At 40.0% G+C, this 18812-nt stretch overlaps 1 protein-coding gene across 1 annotated transcript; it reads right to left on the reverse strand.

Annotated features, from left to right (window-relative positions):
* Nucleotides 1-401: 401 nt before the first annotated feature.
* Nucleotides 402-16139, reverse strand: LOC140203359 (uroplakin-3a-like). Its single transcript, XM_072269404.1, has 7 exons — nucleotides 15900-16139; nucleotides 15620-15763; nucleotides 12958-13219; nucleotides 8645-8727; nucleotides 4153-4279; nucleotides 2785-2989; nucleotides 402-1091 (listed from the first exon to the last, which is right to left on the reverse strand). Exons 1-6 carry the CDS (start codon nucleotides 15952-15954, stop codon nucleotides 2818-2820), a joined length of 843 nt encoding a protein of 280 aa, XP_072125505.1. The 5' UTR covers nucleotides 15955-16139; the 3' UTR covers nucleotides 402-1091; nucleotides 2785-2817.
* Nucleotides 16140-18812: the final 2673 nt, after the last annotated feature.

Genomic DNA, 18812 nt, shown 5'->3' on the forward strand with positions numbered 1-18812 from the left:
CAGTTTCTTAAATTTAAACATTCTCCCTCAAAAGATCATTGGTTTATCTTTTTTTAAACAACACTCCGAAACTGTGAAATTCAATACCTAAAACTACAAGGGCTGCAGACTCAAGTTGACACTTAAAGCACCAGTTCAAAACCTATATATTTAAACTTGCTTTTAACTAACATCATTGTTTTATGTTTGCACTCTATCCCATTGTAAAGTACTTTGAACTACATAATTTGTATGAAAAATACTCTGTAAATAAGGTATTATTACTATTATGTAGTTATTTCTCTACAATCATGGTAAAGGAGTAGTGAATGGAAATGATAAATAAGTTTGGCAATATAGTATACATACTTAAAATTTTAGTTCCAATGAGAGAAACATGTTGATATGAGAAACTTTATGGTTGAGATTTTATTTATTTAAAAGAACTTTCCAAAACACCTGTACAATGTCAGTCAGTTTCAGTATATGCCATCATTTGTACTTTACCCAAATTCTCATAGCAGTTAGCCTTGCTGACGTGACCTCAGGAACCATCCCTTAAAATATATGCATAACACATTCCTAGAGTGTGCTGCTGCAAGACTGCGTGGTTCAATAATAAGAATACTTTGGAAGAATGTGTCCAGAGATTCAGAGGGATCTGGACAGACTGATGGAGAACGCAGAGCATTAAAAGGCATCTACCTGAGGCTTGAGTAAAGAACATGTGCCCACAAATGGCTGCTGTATTTTGAAGAGAATAACATTTTCATTTTGGTATGGAGACTAGATGATCTAATTTTAGCAGCAACAAATAATAAACTGAGAAGCAGCTGAAACATATATATCAAAGATACAAATCAGAGGCAAGCCCCTCAGTGAAACCTGGCCCAACACACTAACCCAAGCAACTAGGACTTTATTTCAAATGTACACAAAGAAGGTGAACTGAATCACAATTAGAATTTAATTCCCCCCATACAGTCACCATGCATTACACAGAATATGTACAAACAGGTTAGCAATCTAGCCTGAAGGAAGGCAAGGAAGCCGTGTTGCACATCAGTGTTTTTCTCACTGCAGATTCTTGTCTTCAACCCAAAATAGCGAACCTGCAGAGGCAAGGAAATTAGGAATAAAAGCCCGTTTTACAACAGGTTCTCATAAAATTTATCCTGTGAGACTTTCTCTCCCCTCTTCACCTGCGTCACACACAAAATTCATAAATTAGCCCTAGTCACACAACTTTGTACATCTCAAATTTTGAAACACCTTTAGCCTGCTGCCCCAGGCACTACAGCAAGTTTCAACTAAATCTGTAAATGGCAGCATTGCAGCCAGAAAGAGCCTCAATCTTAGTAAATTTGAGTTAAATGGAACCCAGGGATTGCAATCTGTTACATTTCTAAATTCTTTAATCTCTACAAGGATGTTGCCTGGATTGGGGAGCATGCCTTATGAGGATAGGTTGAGTGAACTTGGCCTTTTCTCCTTGGAGCAATGGAGGATGAGAGGTGACCTGATAGAGGTGTATAAGATGATGAGAGGCATTGATCATGTGGATAGTCAGAGACTTTTTCCCAGGGCTGAAATTGCTAACATGAGAGAGCACAGTTTTAAGGTGCCTGGACATAGTCACAGAGGAGATGTCAGGGGTAAGTTTTTTTTTTTAAAATTCAGAGAGTGGTGAGTGCGTGGAATGGGCTGCCAGCGACGGTGGTGGAGGCGGATACGATAGGGTCTTTTAAGAGACTCCTGGATAGGTACATGGAGCTTAGAAAAATAGAGGTCTATGGGTAACCCTAGGTAATTTCTAAAGTAAGTACATGTTCAGCACAGCTTTGTGGGTTGAAAAGCCTATATTGTGCTGTATGTTTTCTATGTTTTATGCCTTTTAAGACCTGAAGAAGGTAGACAAGGTAGGGGTTTACTGAGATGTTATTGTAGAAGTTTCAGTAAATGTTTCATAATAGAAGTCACCCACTAATTCAGTATCAGATGTCTATCCACCCACAATAGCTAGTTTCACAAAACTCAAGAACAAGGACTAGAACAAGTAGAACCAACTTGATTAAAGTTCCCTTTAACATAGAACCTTTTCTGCACTTTAAAATTTGGAACTGGACATTAAATGAGAAAAATGCTTTCAAATCTACCCAATTTTCCACCAATCTGATCTAAATCCACCAGCTGTAATCACCAAGATCTGAAGCACCAAACGATCCAGGTAGAAGAGTTCCTCAATGTCTGGTGACTGAACATAACCATCCCATTCCTTCAATTTTCCTTGTAACCCAATTTCCCCAACTTATCCCCTCCATGTAAAACAGATAATTTACAGCTCCAAATAACCACCAACATGCATGCCTTTAGAAGGTGGAGGAATCCTGCAGACCCAGGGGAACACCCCCACCCCTGGCAAATCTCACACTTCATCAGTAAGGTTAGGTTTCCAGCAGCAAACAACCACTTTAAGATTGAGGTCTAAGGATTAATTAGAAAATTCAAACTCAGATTCTCAATTATCTTAGCAAACAGAAGATTCAGTCTGAGACTCCAATAACTTACACCCTTAAATGGTATGAAACTGCTCATGTCCACATGATCCTTTCACTAGCAAACGCAATTTTAGAGAAGCGAAATACAGCAGATTCAAAGTGCATCCAACACCAAGAGTTCTCTTAGGCCAGTTATTAGGCCTATTCTCCTGCTGAACCCCACCTCCCACCTAAAGAAATCACCAATTAATTAAAGCTTAAGCTTCTGAACACACAACCCAAGAGTACCCAAGCAATAAGCACTTGCCTCTTAGATGTTTTCATAACCTTTCCCTGGAGCTTAAGCTGATTTCTCAATAACCTGATAAAGTGACGGCTCAGTTGGCAGCTGGGCAGTAGATCTGGGTCCTACTGTAGGGAGAGTTTCGGCGTAGTCTTCATTTCTGTGATGTGCAACGTAGGTCTTGGGAATCGGTTGCTGTTCTATTGCAGGACCCTCTCCATTCATATAACTGAAGGTACAGCAGATTGCCAACATTAAATACAATTTCATTAAATGGGAGATTGAAGCAAACACCAGGGGGTATAATAACTTGTTCCAGTGACCAGTTTTCAGAAATACTGGCTCCCCCTCTCTGTCAAATCCACTGATTAGTTATACTGTACATGGATTTTCCTGAATCCTGAAGAAACTTCCAAACAAATGCCAGTACTTTTTTCATGGTCCTGAGAGTCACAATAATTAGCTTTAGCCAATAATTAGGAAGGTTCTGGAACAGCTAGATATGTGGCAGTGGACTAGTAATCATGATGAAATGCATTTAGAGAGCAAGCTCAAAACCTTAAATTTAGTTTATAAATACTTAAGCAACCAGAGAGCTTAGTTTGTTCATTATTGCTCTTTTAGGTAAGAGAAGGGAGCCTTTTGCAGATAATAGTCCACAAATTTGAGCAAGGTTGCAAAATGTGATCATGGCCAAGTATCTTCCAGTAATTACTACAAAATACAGGGAGTCACAAGGCCTTGGATAAACTTGGTTACAACACAGGTTCCTCTTTATATTAAAGCTGGGCACAAGGAAACAGTGCCCAAAGTTCTGCTTTAGACAGAAGTTACGAATAAAAACTTTGGAGAGTCTGAAATTCTGCCACTAAACAGCACCAGCAATAAGATTGCTGGACTTGGAAGGCCAGGTTTTGCTTGTTCACAATTAAAATCAGCCTTTATTCATTCAGTTTCTCACTTTTTTTTGGGGTGGGGGGCGAGGAGAGAAATGAGTAGAGCTGTACCGATCCTAGAGAAACACTGAGACCTCAAGTTAGGAACACCAACTGTGTGTCAATTGTAGGGCATCAGCAAACATGCAATGGAATATACTACATTGTCAACATTGTTACTGGGCAACTCAGTGGAAACACTTGAGTAGGTCACAACAGAAGAGAAAATCTGCATAAGTATTATGAATTTATTAACAGTTATAAAACTAAACTTATGCATTTGCAGCTTTATCAAAGAAACACAAATCTGTGATATCAATAAGTAAAAGCACCTAACAAAAGCATTTAGTTAAACCAAAACGTAAAAGTCAAATCCAGGCTTTACGATTCACGTTCTAGAAACATGGCTTGGAATTTAAAATTGCAAGGTATTAGTTCAGAGATTTTCTATACTCACGAAATCACAAGCGAGATGACAAAGGCACACAGGATAAGGAAGAGAAGAATGACGAGAATAGTTGTGATCACCACCATTCCTCCTGTTCTGTAGCCTATCTGGGTATTGATAACTCTATAATCAGAAGCTGAAGACAAAGGTTGAATTAGGCAACATTCGCAGATAAAATGGATCTAGAATAGTTATGTAAAATAACCCTACAGATCCTAGAGTGAAGATGCAAGCACTATAACCAGCAAAATTTATGGCACTGCAGGAAAAGCGAAAATAACAACTCGTTTGCAAAAGGTAACATTTAAAAAGCAATGAAAACAAGCTTGCTCCATTATTATTTCACTGTTAGATAAATGATTCGCCTGTCCTCATTCGTGTTGGTGCAATACCAATGTTGCAAATACTTCAACGTTTACAGGTACAAAAATCCAAAATCTGAAAGATCACAAAATTCTTGTTCACCATGACATGATGCCACAAATGGAAAATTCCACAAGGTGCCGGGACAGTTCCCAGGTGATGCGCAGGTCTTTGTGTATCAGACTGCTCTGAGAAGTGACCTCAAATACTCTGCTTGTGCCAGTTTTCAGCAGTCAAAGCCAGACCTTTGTGCATTACTCAGTGATTACCATGTGATTTGCCTTTATTCTCTGAAATATTGTTGAAAATGTCAAAAAGGCCAACAGTTGCCCCTGTGAGTAATAGTGAAAAGGAAAAGCAGCATTTATGTTTATCTATAAACATAGAAAGTCAAGTTGTTGGAGAAACTTGACAGTGGTGTAAGTGTGATGCATCTGACAGAGGAGTATGGCATTGGAACAACCACCATCTATGACCTGAAGAAACAGAAGAACAAACTGTAGGAAGTTCTTTGCTGAAAGCAATGAACAGAAGTTAATGGAAAATAGAAAAACACTGAAGTGAAGTGAAAAATGAAGACCTTGATTTCATATTGAAAAAGTGGATTCAGTGTTGAAGTGAAGATATGCCACTTAATAGTACACTGTTCATGAAACAAGCGAAGATCTATCACGACAAAATGAAAATTGAATGTAACTTAATATCCATCGGGTTAGTTGCAGAAATTTAAGGCATGGGATTAAAATTTTAAAGATTTGTGGTGATAAAGTGCCTGCTGATCACAAATAGTGAAGATGATATTGTTAACACAGTAGAAAAGGTGTCCTTAGACAACATGGTGAAAATGTGTGATGGACTTATTGAAGGGCTAGAGCTGTGTGTATTTAGAACAGAAAAAGAAACCATGTCAGTTTATAAAATAAAACAGATTACAACAAGAGCCCTTGTCAGAGACAGACAACACTGGAAAAACATTTTAATAAGTCATCCAGCACAGTGCCTCCTGAACCCGAGAGCATCTGCTTCCAAGTCCCTCAACCGCTTCTGAAGTTCCTCCTCAAAATGGTAATGTATCCTCTCCCTCAAATTTCTCACACCAGATGTAGTTGTAGTGTTTGGTGCCACCTTTCTTTTGTAAGAATTTTTTTTGGTGTTAAAAACATTGTTTCTGCACGAAATCTGAATTTCATCTACACCTAAAATCTTGTCTGAGTGCAAAAGGACCAGCGTCATTATTGTATTAAAAATGAAATGTTGCCTCCCCCCACCAGTTTTCATTACAGTTACCCTATAATTAAATCTGTTTTATCTTGCATAAAACCCAAGTAAAATACAAATACAGTATACTGTAACTTTTTAAATCAAACATGGCATTGTAGATGGAGACTGAAAGCCTGCCATTGTTTGTTGTTCAACAGCTGATTCAGGTATTCTCTTGATGCTTCTGTGATTTTGTTACCCTCCACACATTATATTTATGGTATATAATAATTTTTATTGTTATATACATGTGTGAACAAGTACAGGACAAAGTCTGCTTACCAGTGGCATACAGATTCGGAGCTGGGAATGATGGTGATGCCAAACAGCCATTGACAGTCCACCTGAACAGCCGAGGTAGTATTAGCTTACCTTTTCAGATGGTTTAATGTACACATGTTTCATGCACAGAATCAAAACTATTGTAAAAATAATTTCAGGGTATATGTATAAGCTGTATATGTAATGTAAACTGATTTCATGTTTAGACCTGGGTCCCAAACCCAAGCTCTCTCTTACATAGATGCAAATATTCCAAAATCTCAAATTCGAAACACCTCTGGTCGCAAGCATTTCAGACAAGGGGTGCTCAACCTGTACCTAGTCTCTCTATCTGGAAGCAGATAACACAGTTATAACACTTTGCAAAATTTGTAGTGCAAAGTTGGCAGTGGGGCAGATTTAGGCTATTTTATCATTAGGAACAGCCAGGAATAGTATTGCTATTAAGAGATAGTACTTCATGCATGCATTTCAAATAATTTCTAGTATTTTTTCCAGTTTAAAGACGGTGAAATTTCATTGAGAGCCCAATTCCCCTGTGTATTAGAGCCATATATCAGTTAACATGTGATTTACAAATACCTGCATTCCCAGTTTTCTACCAACATCTTTAAGGGACAAAATCCATGGGAAGATTTTAGGAAAGTGATTGCAGATCTGGAGAAAGTTAATATGGTAGATCATCTGAGAATATTTGCCCCAGTCAGGGCAGACATTCTCATTTCACAGAATGTGTACGGGGAAGGGGTACTCCGTAGGCCAAGAGACTCTCCATCAGGACTGCCCTGATGAGGGGTCTCAGCCCAAAACTTTGGTCGTTTCCTCTTTTCCATAGATGCTGCCTGGCCTGCTGTGTTCCTCCAGCACTTTGTGTTTGTTGCCTTGGATTTCCAGCATCTACAGATTTTCTCATGTTTGTCTCCACGTACAAATGTGTTCAAGGCCAAGAGTGACTCTTGCTTCACCATTAGACAATTTGGGAGTGTGGTCTGCAGATTCAAAGCGATAATGGAAGATGCCAGGAAGAAATAAACTAAATTGTCTATTGATTTCTAAAAACTAAATGAAACTTCTCCGAACATGACTGGCAAAACTTTTCTATTCTTTTCTTACATGTATATTCTGGAAAAAGTTCTATTCCATGTAAAGCAAATACATAGATTTGTTTTAAAGCACTGCAAATCCTCAGTTGTTTTTCCAACCAATGAAATATAGATTTTGCTTGCAATATGAAGCTATTTGCACATAGCAAGCTCTGACAACATAGGAATTATCTAACTAATATTCCTGAGGACCAGCTAGGACCAACTACGATCCAGGGTGTCAGAAATAACTATTGCTTTTCAGTTGTGCTATCAAGATTTTTATTTCTTTCCAAAGGAACAAGGGCTTAAACATGCACCTCCATTGCAGCACTCCAAATGCAGTGAGCTGTCAGAACTACCAGAAAACAAAGCATTTCAGGGAAATTTTCCAGGGCACCATTTGACTCAAAGGAGCAAAATTAGAACCTGAATCCACACCACTCCATGTAATCATTAAATAACAAATTTAACCAGGTATACAACAGCAGTGAATAAATTGTTCTATGTACATTATTATTTTATAATGGAACATTACAGAGCGGTGCAGGTGAAGATGCAAGCAGACAATTTAAGGGATGATTTTAATTAAAATGTTAAAATGATGCAAGGATTAAGGCAGACCTGGAAGGCATTTTCACTGGCTTGCGACAGCCCACAATAATTGCAGTCAGGTGGTTCTACAGCAGCGCTTCTCGGGGATTGTCACCTTGTCGCAGTGGAGAGGCTTGTGTGGTCCTGAGATCGATGCCGTCTGGAGCTATGCTCCTGGTAGGGTCACCCATGGCGGTAAGGTTGAGGGTGAAGTCCCTGACAAAGAACAATCCAACCAAGACCTCAATGGTGGAACAGACAGATGAAGTTACTTCGAATTCCACAGCTGTGAAGGCGGATGAAGGCTGCAACAAATCCATCAGCTCCAATCGTCGTGGTTTCCATGCCATTGGAATCAGTTGGTTGATTTGTGAAGGATCGTGTGCTTCTTGGAGTGCAACATCAAGTACACGTTAAACAAGTACACGCGCAGGTGTCTTCGCTCTGTGGGCCACTTCTTCAAGTCTTTCAGCAATCAGGGGTAGGGCGACGGGAGCACTAAAGACCATCATCCTCTACCTCAAGGGATAGCCACGACAATGACAGCAGTGCATTGAGTGAGGCCATAAATGAGAAGTGAACTTAATAGGACTAATGTAAACAGGTGCTTAAATGGTCAGCACAGACTTGGTCTACCTTCACCCTATATCACCATGACTTGCACCTTTACAATAGGGCATTTGTCCCTCCTCCTTTATGAAGCTTTTAAGTAGGGCTGGTACAATCCTCTCTTGTAAGATACTTGCCTGCATCCTTTCCCATTTTAAAGCAAACTTCTTAGTCTGCAGTGTACCACAGCTGAGGGAAGGGGTTAGAAAAAAGTCTGTCGAAGTTCTGAAAACCTTCAGTAGCAAACATTGAGCTGCAATGACATCATGATATTGCTTACTAAATGCATTCTCAGATGCAAGTGCACTCACCTTGTATAAGAGAGATGGGTTCTGACCAGAGTGTTTCACTTACAATTGAATGTGTGGTAGAGTTACGTAGAGCAAACTTAAACCTATAATACAAAACATAAATATTAGAAGCACGAGAGATTCTGTAGATGCTGGAAATCCAGAGCAATGCACAAAAAATGCTGGAGGAACTCAGATCAGGCAGCATCTATGGAAATGATCAGACAGCTGACATTTCAGGCCCAGACACTTCTTCAGGACTGGAACGAAAGAGGAAGATACCAGAATTAAGGAGGTGGGGGAGATGAAGGAAGACTAGCTAGAAGGTGATAGGTGAAGTCAGGCTGGTGGGAAAGGTAAGAGGCTGGAGGAGAAGGAAGCTGATAGGAAAGAAGAATGGACCATGTAAATGAAGGCTGCTAGGGGGAACAAAAAAAATACTGGAAGGAGAAAATGATGTTCATGCCCTCAGGGTGGAGGCTACCTAGACAGAATATGGGTGTTGCTGCTGCACCAAGATTGGCCTCATTGTGGCAAAAGAAGAGGCTATAGACCGACATGTCAGAATGGGAATGGGGATAGGAATTAAAATGGTTGAAGTTAGCAATATTGGAGTAAATGCAGCATAATGAGCAGTTGTCAGCTTTAAAATGTGAAAAATTAACCTCAATGTATGCTAAAGTGCAAACGAGAGTGACAAATATTCAGATTACAGAGCAGGGTGATGGTACCATTGCAGTACTTGCTGATAGATTACTCTAATGGAATCTAGTAAAATCTGTGGATTTGTGTAGTTAGCCAATGAGTGAACAGCATCTTCCTGGCCACCTTACACAATGTCTTTAAAAACATAGAAAACCTACAGCACAATACAGGCCCTCTGGCCCACAAAGTTGTGCCGAACTTGTCCCTACCTTAGAAATTACTAGACATCCCCATAGCCCTCTATTTATCTAAGCTCCATGTACCTATCCAAAAGTCTCTTAAAAGACCCTATTGTATCCGCCTCCACCACCGTTGCCAGCAGCCCATTCTATGCACTCACCACTCTCTGAGTAAAAAACTTACCCCTGACATCTCCTCTGTACCTACTCCCCAGCACCTTAAACCTGTGTCCTCTTGTGGCAACCATTTCAGCCCTGGGAAAAAGCCTCTGACTATCCACATGATCAATGCCTCTCATCATCTTATACACCTCTATCAGGTCACCTCTCATCCTCCGTCGCTCCAAGGAGAAAAGGCCAAGTTCAGTCAACCTGTTTTCATAAGGCATCCTCCCCAATCCAGGCAATAACCTTGTAAGTGTCCTCTGCACCCTTTCTATGGCTTCCACGTCCTTCCTATAGTGAGGTGACCAGAACTGAGCACAGTACTCCAAGTGGGGTCTGACCAGGGTCCTATATAGCTGTAACATTACCTCTCAGCTCCCAAAATTAATTCCATGATTAATGAAGGCCAATGCACCGTATGCCTTCTTAACCACAGAGTCAACCTGCACAGCTACTTTGAGCGTCCTATGGACTTGGACCCCAAGATCCCTCTGATCTTCCACACCGCCAAAAGTCTTACCATTAGTACTATATTCTGCCATCATATTTGACCTACCAAAATGAACCACTTCACACTTACCTGGGTTGAACTCCATCTGCCACTTCTCAGCCCAATTTTGCATCCTATCAGTGTCCCGCTGTAACCTCTGACAGCCCTCCACACTATCCACAACACCTCCAATCTTTGTGTCATCAACAAATTTACTAACCCATCCCTCCACTTGCTCATCCAGGTCATTTATAAAAATTACAAAGAGTAGGAGCTCCAGAACAGATCCCTGAGGCATACCACTGGTCACCGACCTCCATGCAGAATATGACCCGTCTACAACCACTCTTTGCCTTCTATGGGCAAGCCAGTTCTGGATCCACAAAGCAATGTCCCCTTGGATCCCATGCCACCTTACTTTCTCAATAAGTCTTGCATGGGGTACCTTATCAAATGCCTTGCTGAAATCCATATACACACCTACTTTTTTGTTTAAAAGCATATCGTGCCAGACAGTCAGCCATTCCTGTCTTGCGTGTGGAGACAGGATTGGTCTCCTTTTGGATTAACTGGGTCACGATATGAATGTTCCTGACTCAACCCCCCCCCCTTAGTTTTTTTTAATAAATACAAAGCCGAGTGGCTAGCTCGACACTCAACCTGGCACGGATGGAAAGCATGCTTTGGCCGGGTGGGGGGGGCGGTATGGCCTGACTTGGTTTCGAACTCGGGAGCCTTCACTCCGGCATCCGGTGCTGATGCCATTGCACCACTACATCTACTGCTCTACCTTCAATGCGTTTAGTCACATCCTCAAAAACTTCAATCAGGCTCGTAAGGCACAAACTGCCCTTGACAAAACCATGATGACTATTCCTAATCATATTATGCCTCTCCAAATGTTCATAAATCCTGCCTCTCAGGATCTTCTCCATCAACTTACCAACTCACTGGTTTATAATTTCCTGGGTTATCTCTACTCCCTTTCTTGAATAAAGGAACAACATCCACAAGCCTCCAATCCTCTGAAATCTCCCATTGATGATGCAAAGATCATCACCAAAGGCTCAGCAATCACCTCCCACAGTAGCCTGGGGTACATCTCATCTGGTCCCGGCAACTTATCCAACTTGATGCTTTCCAAAAGCTCCAGCACATCCCCTTTCTTAATATCTACATGCTCAAGCTTTTCAGTCTACTGCAAGTCTGCACTACAATCACCAAGATCATTTTCCATAGTGAATACTGAAGTGAAGTATTAAGTACCCTTGCTATTTCCTCCAGTTCCATACACACTTTCCCATTGTCACACTTGATAGGTTCTATTCTTCACATCTTATCCTCTTACTCTTCACACATTTGTAGAATGCCTTGGGGTTTTCCTTAATCCTGCCCGCCAAGGCCTTCTCATGGCCCCTTCTGGCTCTCCTAATTTCCTTTTTAAACTCCTTCTTGTTAGCCTTATAATCTTCTAGATCCCTAACATTAACTAACTCTCAGAACCTTTTCACGAGGAATTCTGCAGATGCTGGAAATTCAAGCAACACACATCAAAGTTGCTGGTGAACGCAGCAGGCCAGGAATGCTGCCTGGCCTGCTGCATTCACCAGCAACTTTGATGTGTGTTCTCTGACCTTGTGTAAGCTTTTCTTTTCGACTAGATTTATTACAGCCTTTGTACACCACAGTTCCTGTACCCTACCATTATTTCCCTGTCTCATTGGAACGTACCTATGCAGAACTCCACACAAATATCCCCTGAACATTTGCCACACTTCTTCCATACCTTTCCCTGAGAACATCTGTTCCCAATCTAAGCTTCCAATTTCCTACCTGATGGCCTCATAATTCCCCTTACTCCAATTAAACACTTTTCTAACTTGTCTGTTCCTATCTCTCTCCAATGCTATTGTAAAGGAGATAGAATTATGATCACTATCTCCAAAATGCTCTCCGATTGAGAGACCTGACACCTGACCAGGTTCATTTCCCAATACCAAGTACAGTCTCTCCTTTTCTAGACTTGTCTACATATTATGTCAAGAAACCTTTCTGAACACACCTAACAAACTCCACCCCATCTAAACTCCTTGCCCTAGGGAGATGCCAGTCGATATTTGCAGGATTGGCAATAGCCAAAACCAGTGAATGGATGGAACTTCTTTCACTACAATACTTCGGAAACATTCAGCCAAGATAACATTAATCTGGGCCAAATCCATATCCTGACCATAGGTGATACCTTTCTGAAGGTCATTCTATCCCACATCAGGTGTAAAAGAATCTAAAGTCACTATTATTAAGACAATGTTAATATCAAAAAAGTTGATCTTTTTGAATCTAAGCTCAGGGATGATCAAGTTGTTTTCACACGAGGCAGAAAGTTTACTACCACTAATGCAATTCAAAGTTTTTGAAATAAATAGGTCAGATGCATTTGGGGAGACAGGTGCGTTTCTGGACAAGTCACATATCTGAACTACATTTGTAATTTTAAAATAACAAATCTATCTAACCCCGTCTCTCTGCACATCTGGTGCAAAGTCATACTCTTAATTGTCAGCTTACAATCTGCCCTAGAATTATTGCTCCTCAACCGTTTCGATTTCCTTGGCACAGTTCCCAAATACCCACCAAAGCTCCACAAAAGACATAACATCCAATGAAAATCTACCTTTAGTGCAAATTGAACTTCTAAAAATTGTTTCATCATGCCTAATCAAGTCTTCCAGCACATTTCGGACATATGTAGGTAAAAATAATGACAACTATGTTAATTTTGTAAATCTGCTTACCTGTAAGATGCTTTTCCATTAAGTGGGGCATTGCAGATTCCAGAACCATTGTCAATTTTCTTCAGACACTGAACATCATTTCCAGCTCTGAAGAGATAGCTATCTATTTCTGCTGGGCTCAACACAGGATTTGCATTTATCCTGAATGGTGGAGATGTACACAGTGGAATTCCAAATCTTCCAGCATGATATGGTTCAAGTTCACCACCTCGGGATTCCTGGTAAGATTTGACTTTGCTATTGCCAATTTTATTTTTAATTGCTGTAAACATTTTTAAAATGATCAGTTCAGCTATTTCAGTTCATTGAGATACAGTATCTAAAAGCTGATAAATTATTTGGGGTATAATTTATTAAATGACAAAAGGGAGCAAATTATTTAGAAGTACTTTCAGAGGTTCATTGCCTTCCCTCGCTTCAGGTTAATGACTCTTGCAAACCTGAATTTCAAGTAGAATAGTTTATATTAATTTATGCACACACTGCAGATTAAAAAAAAAATCAGTGATAGACAATTCAGCAGCTGTAGATCAGGGCCAGCAGCATTACATTTCAACATTCCATGGGTCCTGGGGAAAATTACCTACTCTGATGAAAGCAATTTCAAGCTATGTTAGAGAAAGAAGGCCAAAAAAAAAAATTCATACCTTCTTATCCAATCTCAGCTATAAAAACAAACCAGAACAGCAAATGCAAAGGAAACAAAAAAAATGAAAACAATCTTAATTTGATGAATTGCAATGACATTGGCTCTTAATTATCAAGCTTCCTTGTAAAGCAAGAAGCATATTTGTACAAACCAGTTAAATCTAGTTATCACTCTGAATTGTTATGACTTTTATAGTTAACCCAACAGAACGTAATCCCAAAAAGCTTCCCTAATATCTCAGTTGGAAAACAAGGGGCAATACTAAGGTCCAATTAGGTCCTAATTTTCCCAGCACTCCAACCTCAGACAAATTTCCACACCACATAACAAGCTCCAAAATGGGATCTTAGCCCTCACCTATAGACTCAGTTTCAAGGACTCATTTCACGTTCTCAATATTTATTGTTTTTTTTCAAATAATTACTCATTTCTTTTTGTATTTAGTCTGTAGTCTTTTACACACTTGTTTAACACTAAAGTACACCTGGTCCTTCATTGAATTCTGTTACAGTTATTATTCAATAGATTTGTTGAGTATGCCCACAAGACCATGTGCCTCAGGGTTATGTATGTAAGTACTCTGAACTATCAGTTAAAAACAGTGAACACTTTCCTTTAAGCAATTACTCACTGAAATTTATTTTTAGTTATATTTAAACGTGCTTTTCATTAGTCTGAACTTTAAGATGGCTAAAATCTCAATGTCTATTGTGATCTTAGTGCATCACTACATATAAAATAAACAAATTGTAGTTGGACGTACAGTTGATTTGCATTTATTCATGGCCTAATAACAGGAATAGCAATTACAAGCAGGGCAGGATCAGGGGAGAGATACACAGTTAACTTTACGTTTTGTTGACCTGTCATTAGAAATGCAAAAGAGAGAACAAATGTGAAAACCAAAATTCTGGGAAACTCAGATGGGCATCAAGTGCTGAGGCAGACACAGTCCAATTTACTGGACTGTGACCATTGAGAAGCACAAAAACATTGGTTAGTGAGTTTGGAGAGAACAAGATTGGCCAGGTGACAAACCTGTTAATAGCATCCAAAACAAAATATTTAATAGGTCCTAGTTGATATCTTTTCAGCAGTAGCAGCTGAGACACTAAGTTTGTCTCAGAGTTAAGCAAAACAAATTTGTCTGAAATGTCTATAAACTATTGAAGATGTCAGTGCCACCTTGCAATCATATAAAAACGTCTGCCTTTATATTACACCTGCCACATTGCATTGAAGATATCCTCAGCTCTGATGCTCAAATATCCATAATACAGGGAACATGGCAATCTCCATGCTCACATCAAGCTCTCACGACACCAAGTAATAATTGACCAGAAAAGTTTGTTTTGTCGGACAGGACACCAAGGTGAAACTTACGAAGAAAAAGAAATACTGCTTGGGATTTTTGTCAACCATCTACGGACTGGGTCTTTGTCAGTTTAAGAACCTCTTCTATTATTTCACTGCCAACTCAGGGGATATTAAGGAACTTAGAATGACTCTGCAAGCATCACGCCCATTCTAGAATCCTGAATTTCAACTTGAGCTACCACCTGAACAAATGAGACCCAACTGTACCGAAAGCAAGAACACGGGAAATTAGAACAAATACCCATCTAAACTGAGACATTTGATCTAAGACTACCATGGGCTGGGACCTAGAGTTTCAGCGGGACAGTTTCGCTACATCAAGGATGTCTCTTCAAAACAAGTTGATAAGTTCCAGGTTTCCGTTAAATCAAACTATAGTAGTTCCATTGATCGATATTTAAAAAAAACATTAAGGGATACGTGGTTAGTGTGCAAAAAAACTTGAAGGAAGTTCGCGCTTACAAGGGACTAATAGACCAATTACTGCTTCTTTGTTCTTATACATCCATTTGTGGAAGTTTCCAAGCCTCATGATAGTAACTTTCAAGTTCTTGGTGAATTGACATCAGATCGAAAAGAAACTAGTTATTCGCGAGAGAAGCCCAGTTAGCCAAGCATGATTTGCTCAATACTCACAGGGCGCGGTAGATTGCACTCCAAAAACTTCAACGATATCGCCGCCAAGAAAGACACAGACAGGCTTGCTTAGGGTCACGGTGGTAGCAGTGCGGAGACCCCGGAAAGAAGTAGTCAGCGGGATTTCCGGCTTGAAGTTCATAGCTAAAACATACAAATTCAACAACTTTTTGACTTCTCTCTCTCTCTAAAATAGCCTGAAACTAACGTGGTGGGATAACACACACAAACAATTTCAAAGTTATTTGAATCTGAGTGTAAACACAAGCAATCAACTCACGGTCGCATAAGATGCATGGGACCCAAACAGCCAACAGCGATAAAACAATCTTCATGTTAGCAGGAAAAACCAGCAATTCTTTTCAGTGGGACGAAAAGCAAATGAAGTCAGCGAGACACAACCTATGCGACAGGTGCAGGTCTAAACCAGTCTGAGTACCAATCACAGTGAGTGTCACCTGAAACCGATTTACCGCCTGCTTCAGGTCCCAGAGTGTCGGGAAATGAGCGGAGCATTACACAGCAAATAAGGAACGCATGGCGAGGCTGTGCTGTCAATAGCAATGGGCTTGTTTGGGGGGCTGGGAACCCATCAGGATTAAAAAGAAAGGGCTGCAGGGCTTGGGGAGTCAAATGAGCTCTCAGTACAGATATTCTTGTGTCCAACGTTTATTTAAATAGATTATTTAGAACGCCAAAAGCCGATCCACATTTCCTCACGTGCGTTAAAGCACTGATCTGAGACACGAAATAAGACCTGAAGGCAGATATTTATCTCAGGTTTTCGGAGTCGTTTTACTGGAGCGAGAGAGAAGTTGAAAGAGTGGCTCAGAAAAGGTACTGGTTAATAGGCTTGCCTACAAAGGCACCGCTACCAGTTTAAAGGAAATGTATTACCGAAGCTTATTTATTATCATATTTTATATGTCACCATATACCTCCCCGAGATTCATTTTCTTGCGGGCATTCACAGTAGGTACAAAGAAACACAATGGAATCAATGGAAAAACTACAAAGAAAGATGGACAATCAGTGTATAAAAGGAGATATGTATGAAACTACAAATACCAAAATAAATAGATTAATAACATTGAGAACTTGAGTTGTAGAATCCTTGAAAGTTGAGACCATAGGTCTTTAAATCAGTTCAGTATTGAGGTGAGTGAAGTTATCCATGCTGGTTCAGGAGCCTGATGGATGAAGGGTAATAACTGTTCCTGCTATGGGACCTAAGGCTCCTGTACCTCCTTCCCGATGGCGGTAAAGAGAAGAGAGCAAGGCATGGATAGTGGGGATCTCTGTTCTTCTATGCTGCGTGGGTGCCCAGCAGTGAAGTAACTGAATTGCTTCCATGCATGTGGCCTTTGGACGCAGCTGGCATAAGTTTACAAACTGTGAAAGATTGTCCTTGTTGTACTTTATTCCATTTTACCCTTCAATTAATAAAATCAAAACCATGTGATTTTTCAATTTTCATTCTAAATATTCATAGTATGCATATTAAAAAAAAGAAACATTTTATCAGGAAGGTCTCAAAGCTCTACGCTTCTTTTATCAGGAAGGTCTCAAAGCTCTACGCTTCTTTTATACTACCATCCCCCATCAGGAAAGACATTTAAAGTGCCACACAGTTTTTGAGCAGTGTAAAACCTTCCTGCAATGGTTGGTCTGCACAGCTGTAAGAAGAAAATTAGAGGGAACTTTGGTGGGGGTCCTTGATAAATAGGTGTGCTCAATGGTGGGGAAGGTTTTTCCCGTGATGGACTGGGCTGTATCCATCACTTTTTGTAGGCTTTTCTGTTCTTGGGCATGGGACTTTCCATACCAGACCAGGATGCAGCCAGTCAGGATACTCTCCATTGCACATCTATAGAAGTTTGTCAAAGTTTTAGATGACATTTTGGATCTGTGCAAACTTCTAAGAAAGTAGAGGCATTGCCTCTACTGGCACCTGGGTGCTGGTTTCAGCACAGATCCTCTGATATGATAATGCTCAGAAATTTAAAGTTTTTTGACCCTCTCCATTTCTGATCCCCTAATGAGGACCAGCTCATGGACCCCCTATTTCTCCCTCCTGTGGTCAATAATCAGCTCTTTAGCTCTGCCGATGTTGAGTGAGAGATCGTTGTTGCGGCAGCATTCAACCAGATTTTCAATCTTCCTCCCATGTGCCACCTATGATTCGGCCTGTAACAGTGTTAATAGTAGCCCCCACTAATTAGGCATGCTTCAGCAAGAAACTGGAGAACTACCAATAAGTGTAAAATTGTGTCCTTCTCAGGGCTAATTCCTGGGACAAAGTGGAAGGCTGAAGAGTGCGAAAACATTAAGATAGAACCTGGAAACCACTGTAGTTGATTCAAGAAATATAAACATATTTGTAGAAAATAATTGACTATGCCGTTGTAACATGCAGATTCTCTGACAAATTCAGCATAAGCTGATTGTAGCCTTCTTTCAGTACAGGAGCTCAGTTGACCACATACTACAGTAGTATTGATTATGGTAGTATTTATATTACAGTGATTAGGAATTATTGTCCACTAATCAAAATATTAAAATGCACTTTGTCTCATGAAAGTGGTTAATATAGTTCTTTAAAAATGACTTGGTAGAGAAATGAATGTTCAGTGTAATGTAGAAAATCAGAAACAGCCAAAGGGATGTTCATGTTGTATCTCTAATTTGTTTATACTTAAAACAATTATATGGGATAAGATGACGCACTATTAGTGAGGAACAAGGAAGTGAAAGGGCTATATTTCCCCTACCTTGAGAGTCATCTTGAGAAAACAAAGCTCCCAGAATAAAGCATGGACACCAGAAGGAATATTTGACATCTTCACTCTTCACACATAAATGATGCACTACAGATGTTATTGACCGGAATAGGACCTGGTGTAAATTCTACAAGTGAAAAGCTTATCATTGTTCCCAAAGCTCCTGCATGCTGCATTATTTAGTGACCAATTGAACCATGTAAAAGCCAAACAAGCTTACATCTCAGCTACCGGAGAATGAGGGGAGATTTGATAGAGATATACAAAATTATAAGGGGTATAGATAGGGTAAATGCAAGCAGGCTTTTTCTGCTGAGGTTGGGTGAGATTAGAACTTGTGGTCATGGGTTAAGGATGAAAGGTGAAATGTTTAAGGGGAGCATAAGGGGGGAACTTCTTCACTCCGAGGGTGG

Source organism: Mobula birostris, chromosome 9 (genome assembly GCF_030028105.1).
Source record: "Mobula birostris isolate sMobBir1 chromosome 9, sMobBir1.hap1, whole genome shotgun sequence".
In the NCBI taxonomy this organism is placed as follows: domain Eukaryota; kingdom Metazoa; phylum Chordata; class Chondrichthyes; order Myliobatiformes; family Myliobatidae; genus Mobula; species Mobula birostris.

Excerpts from the sequence above, each read along its gene's own strand:
- LOC140203359 (XM_072269404.1), bottom strand. The coding sequence starts at position 15,954 with ATGAAGATTGTTTTATCGCTGTTGGCTGTTTGGGTCCCATGCATCTTA. Across the intron at positions 15,764-15,899 it reads CCCATGCATCTTATGCGACC|CTATGAACTTCAAGCCGGAA; the intron begins GTGAGTTGATTG and ends TGTATGTTTTAG. Across the intron at positions 13,220-15,619 it reads AGTGCAATCTACCGCGCCCT|CAATTAAAAATAAAATTGGC; the intron begins GTGAGTATTGAG and ends AAATGTTTACAG.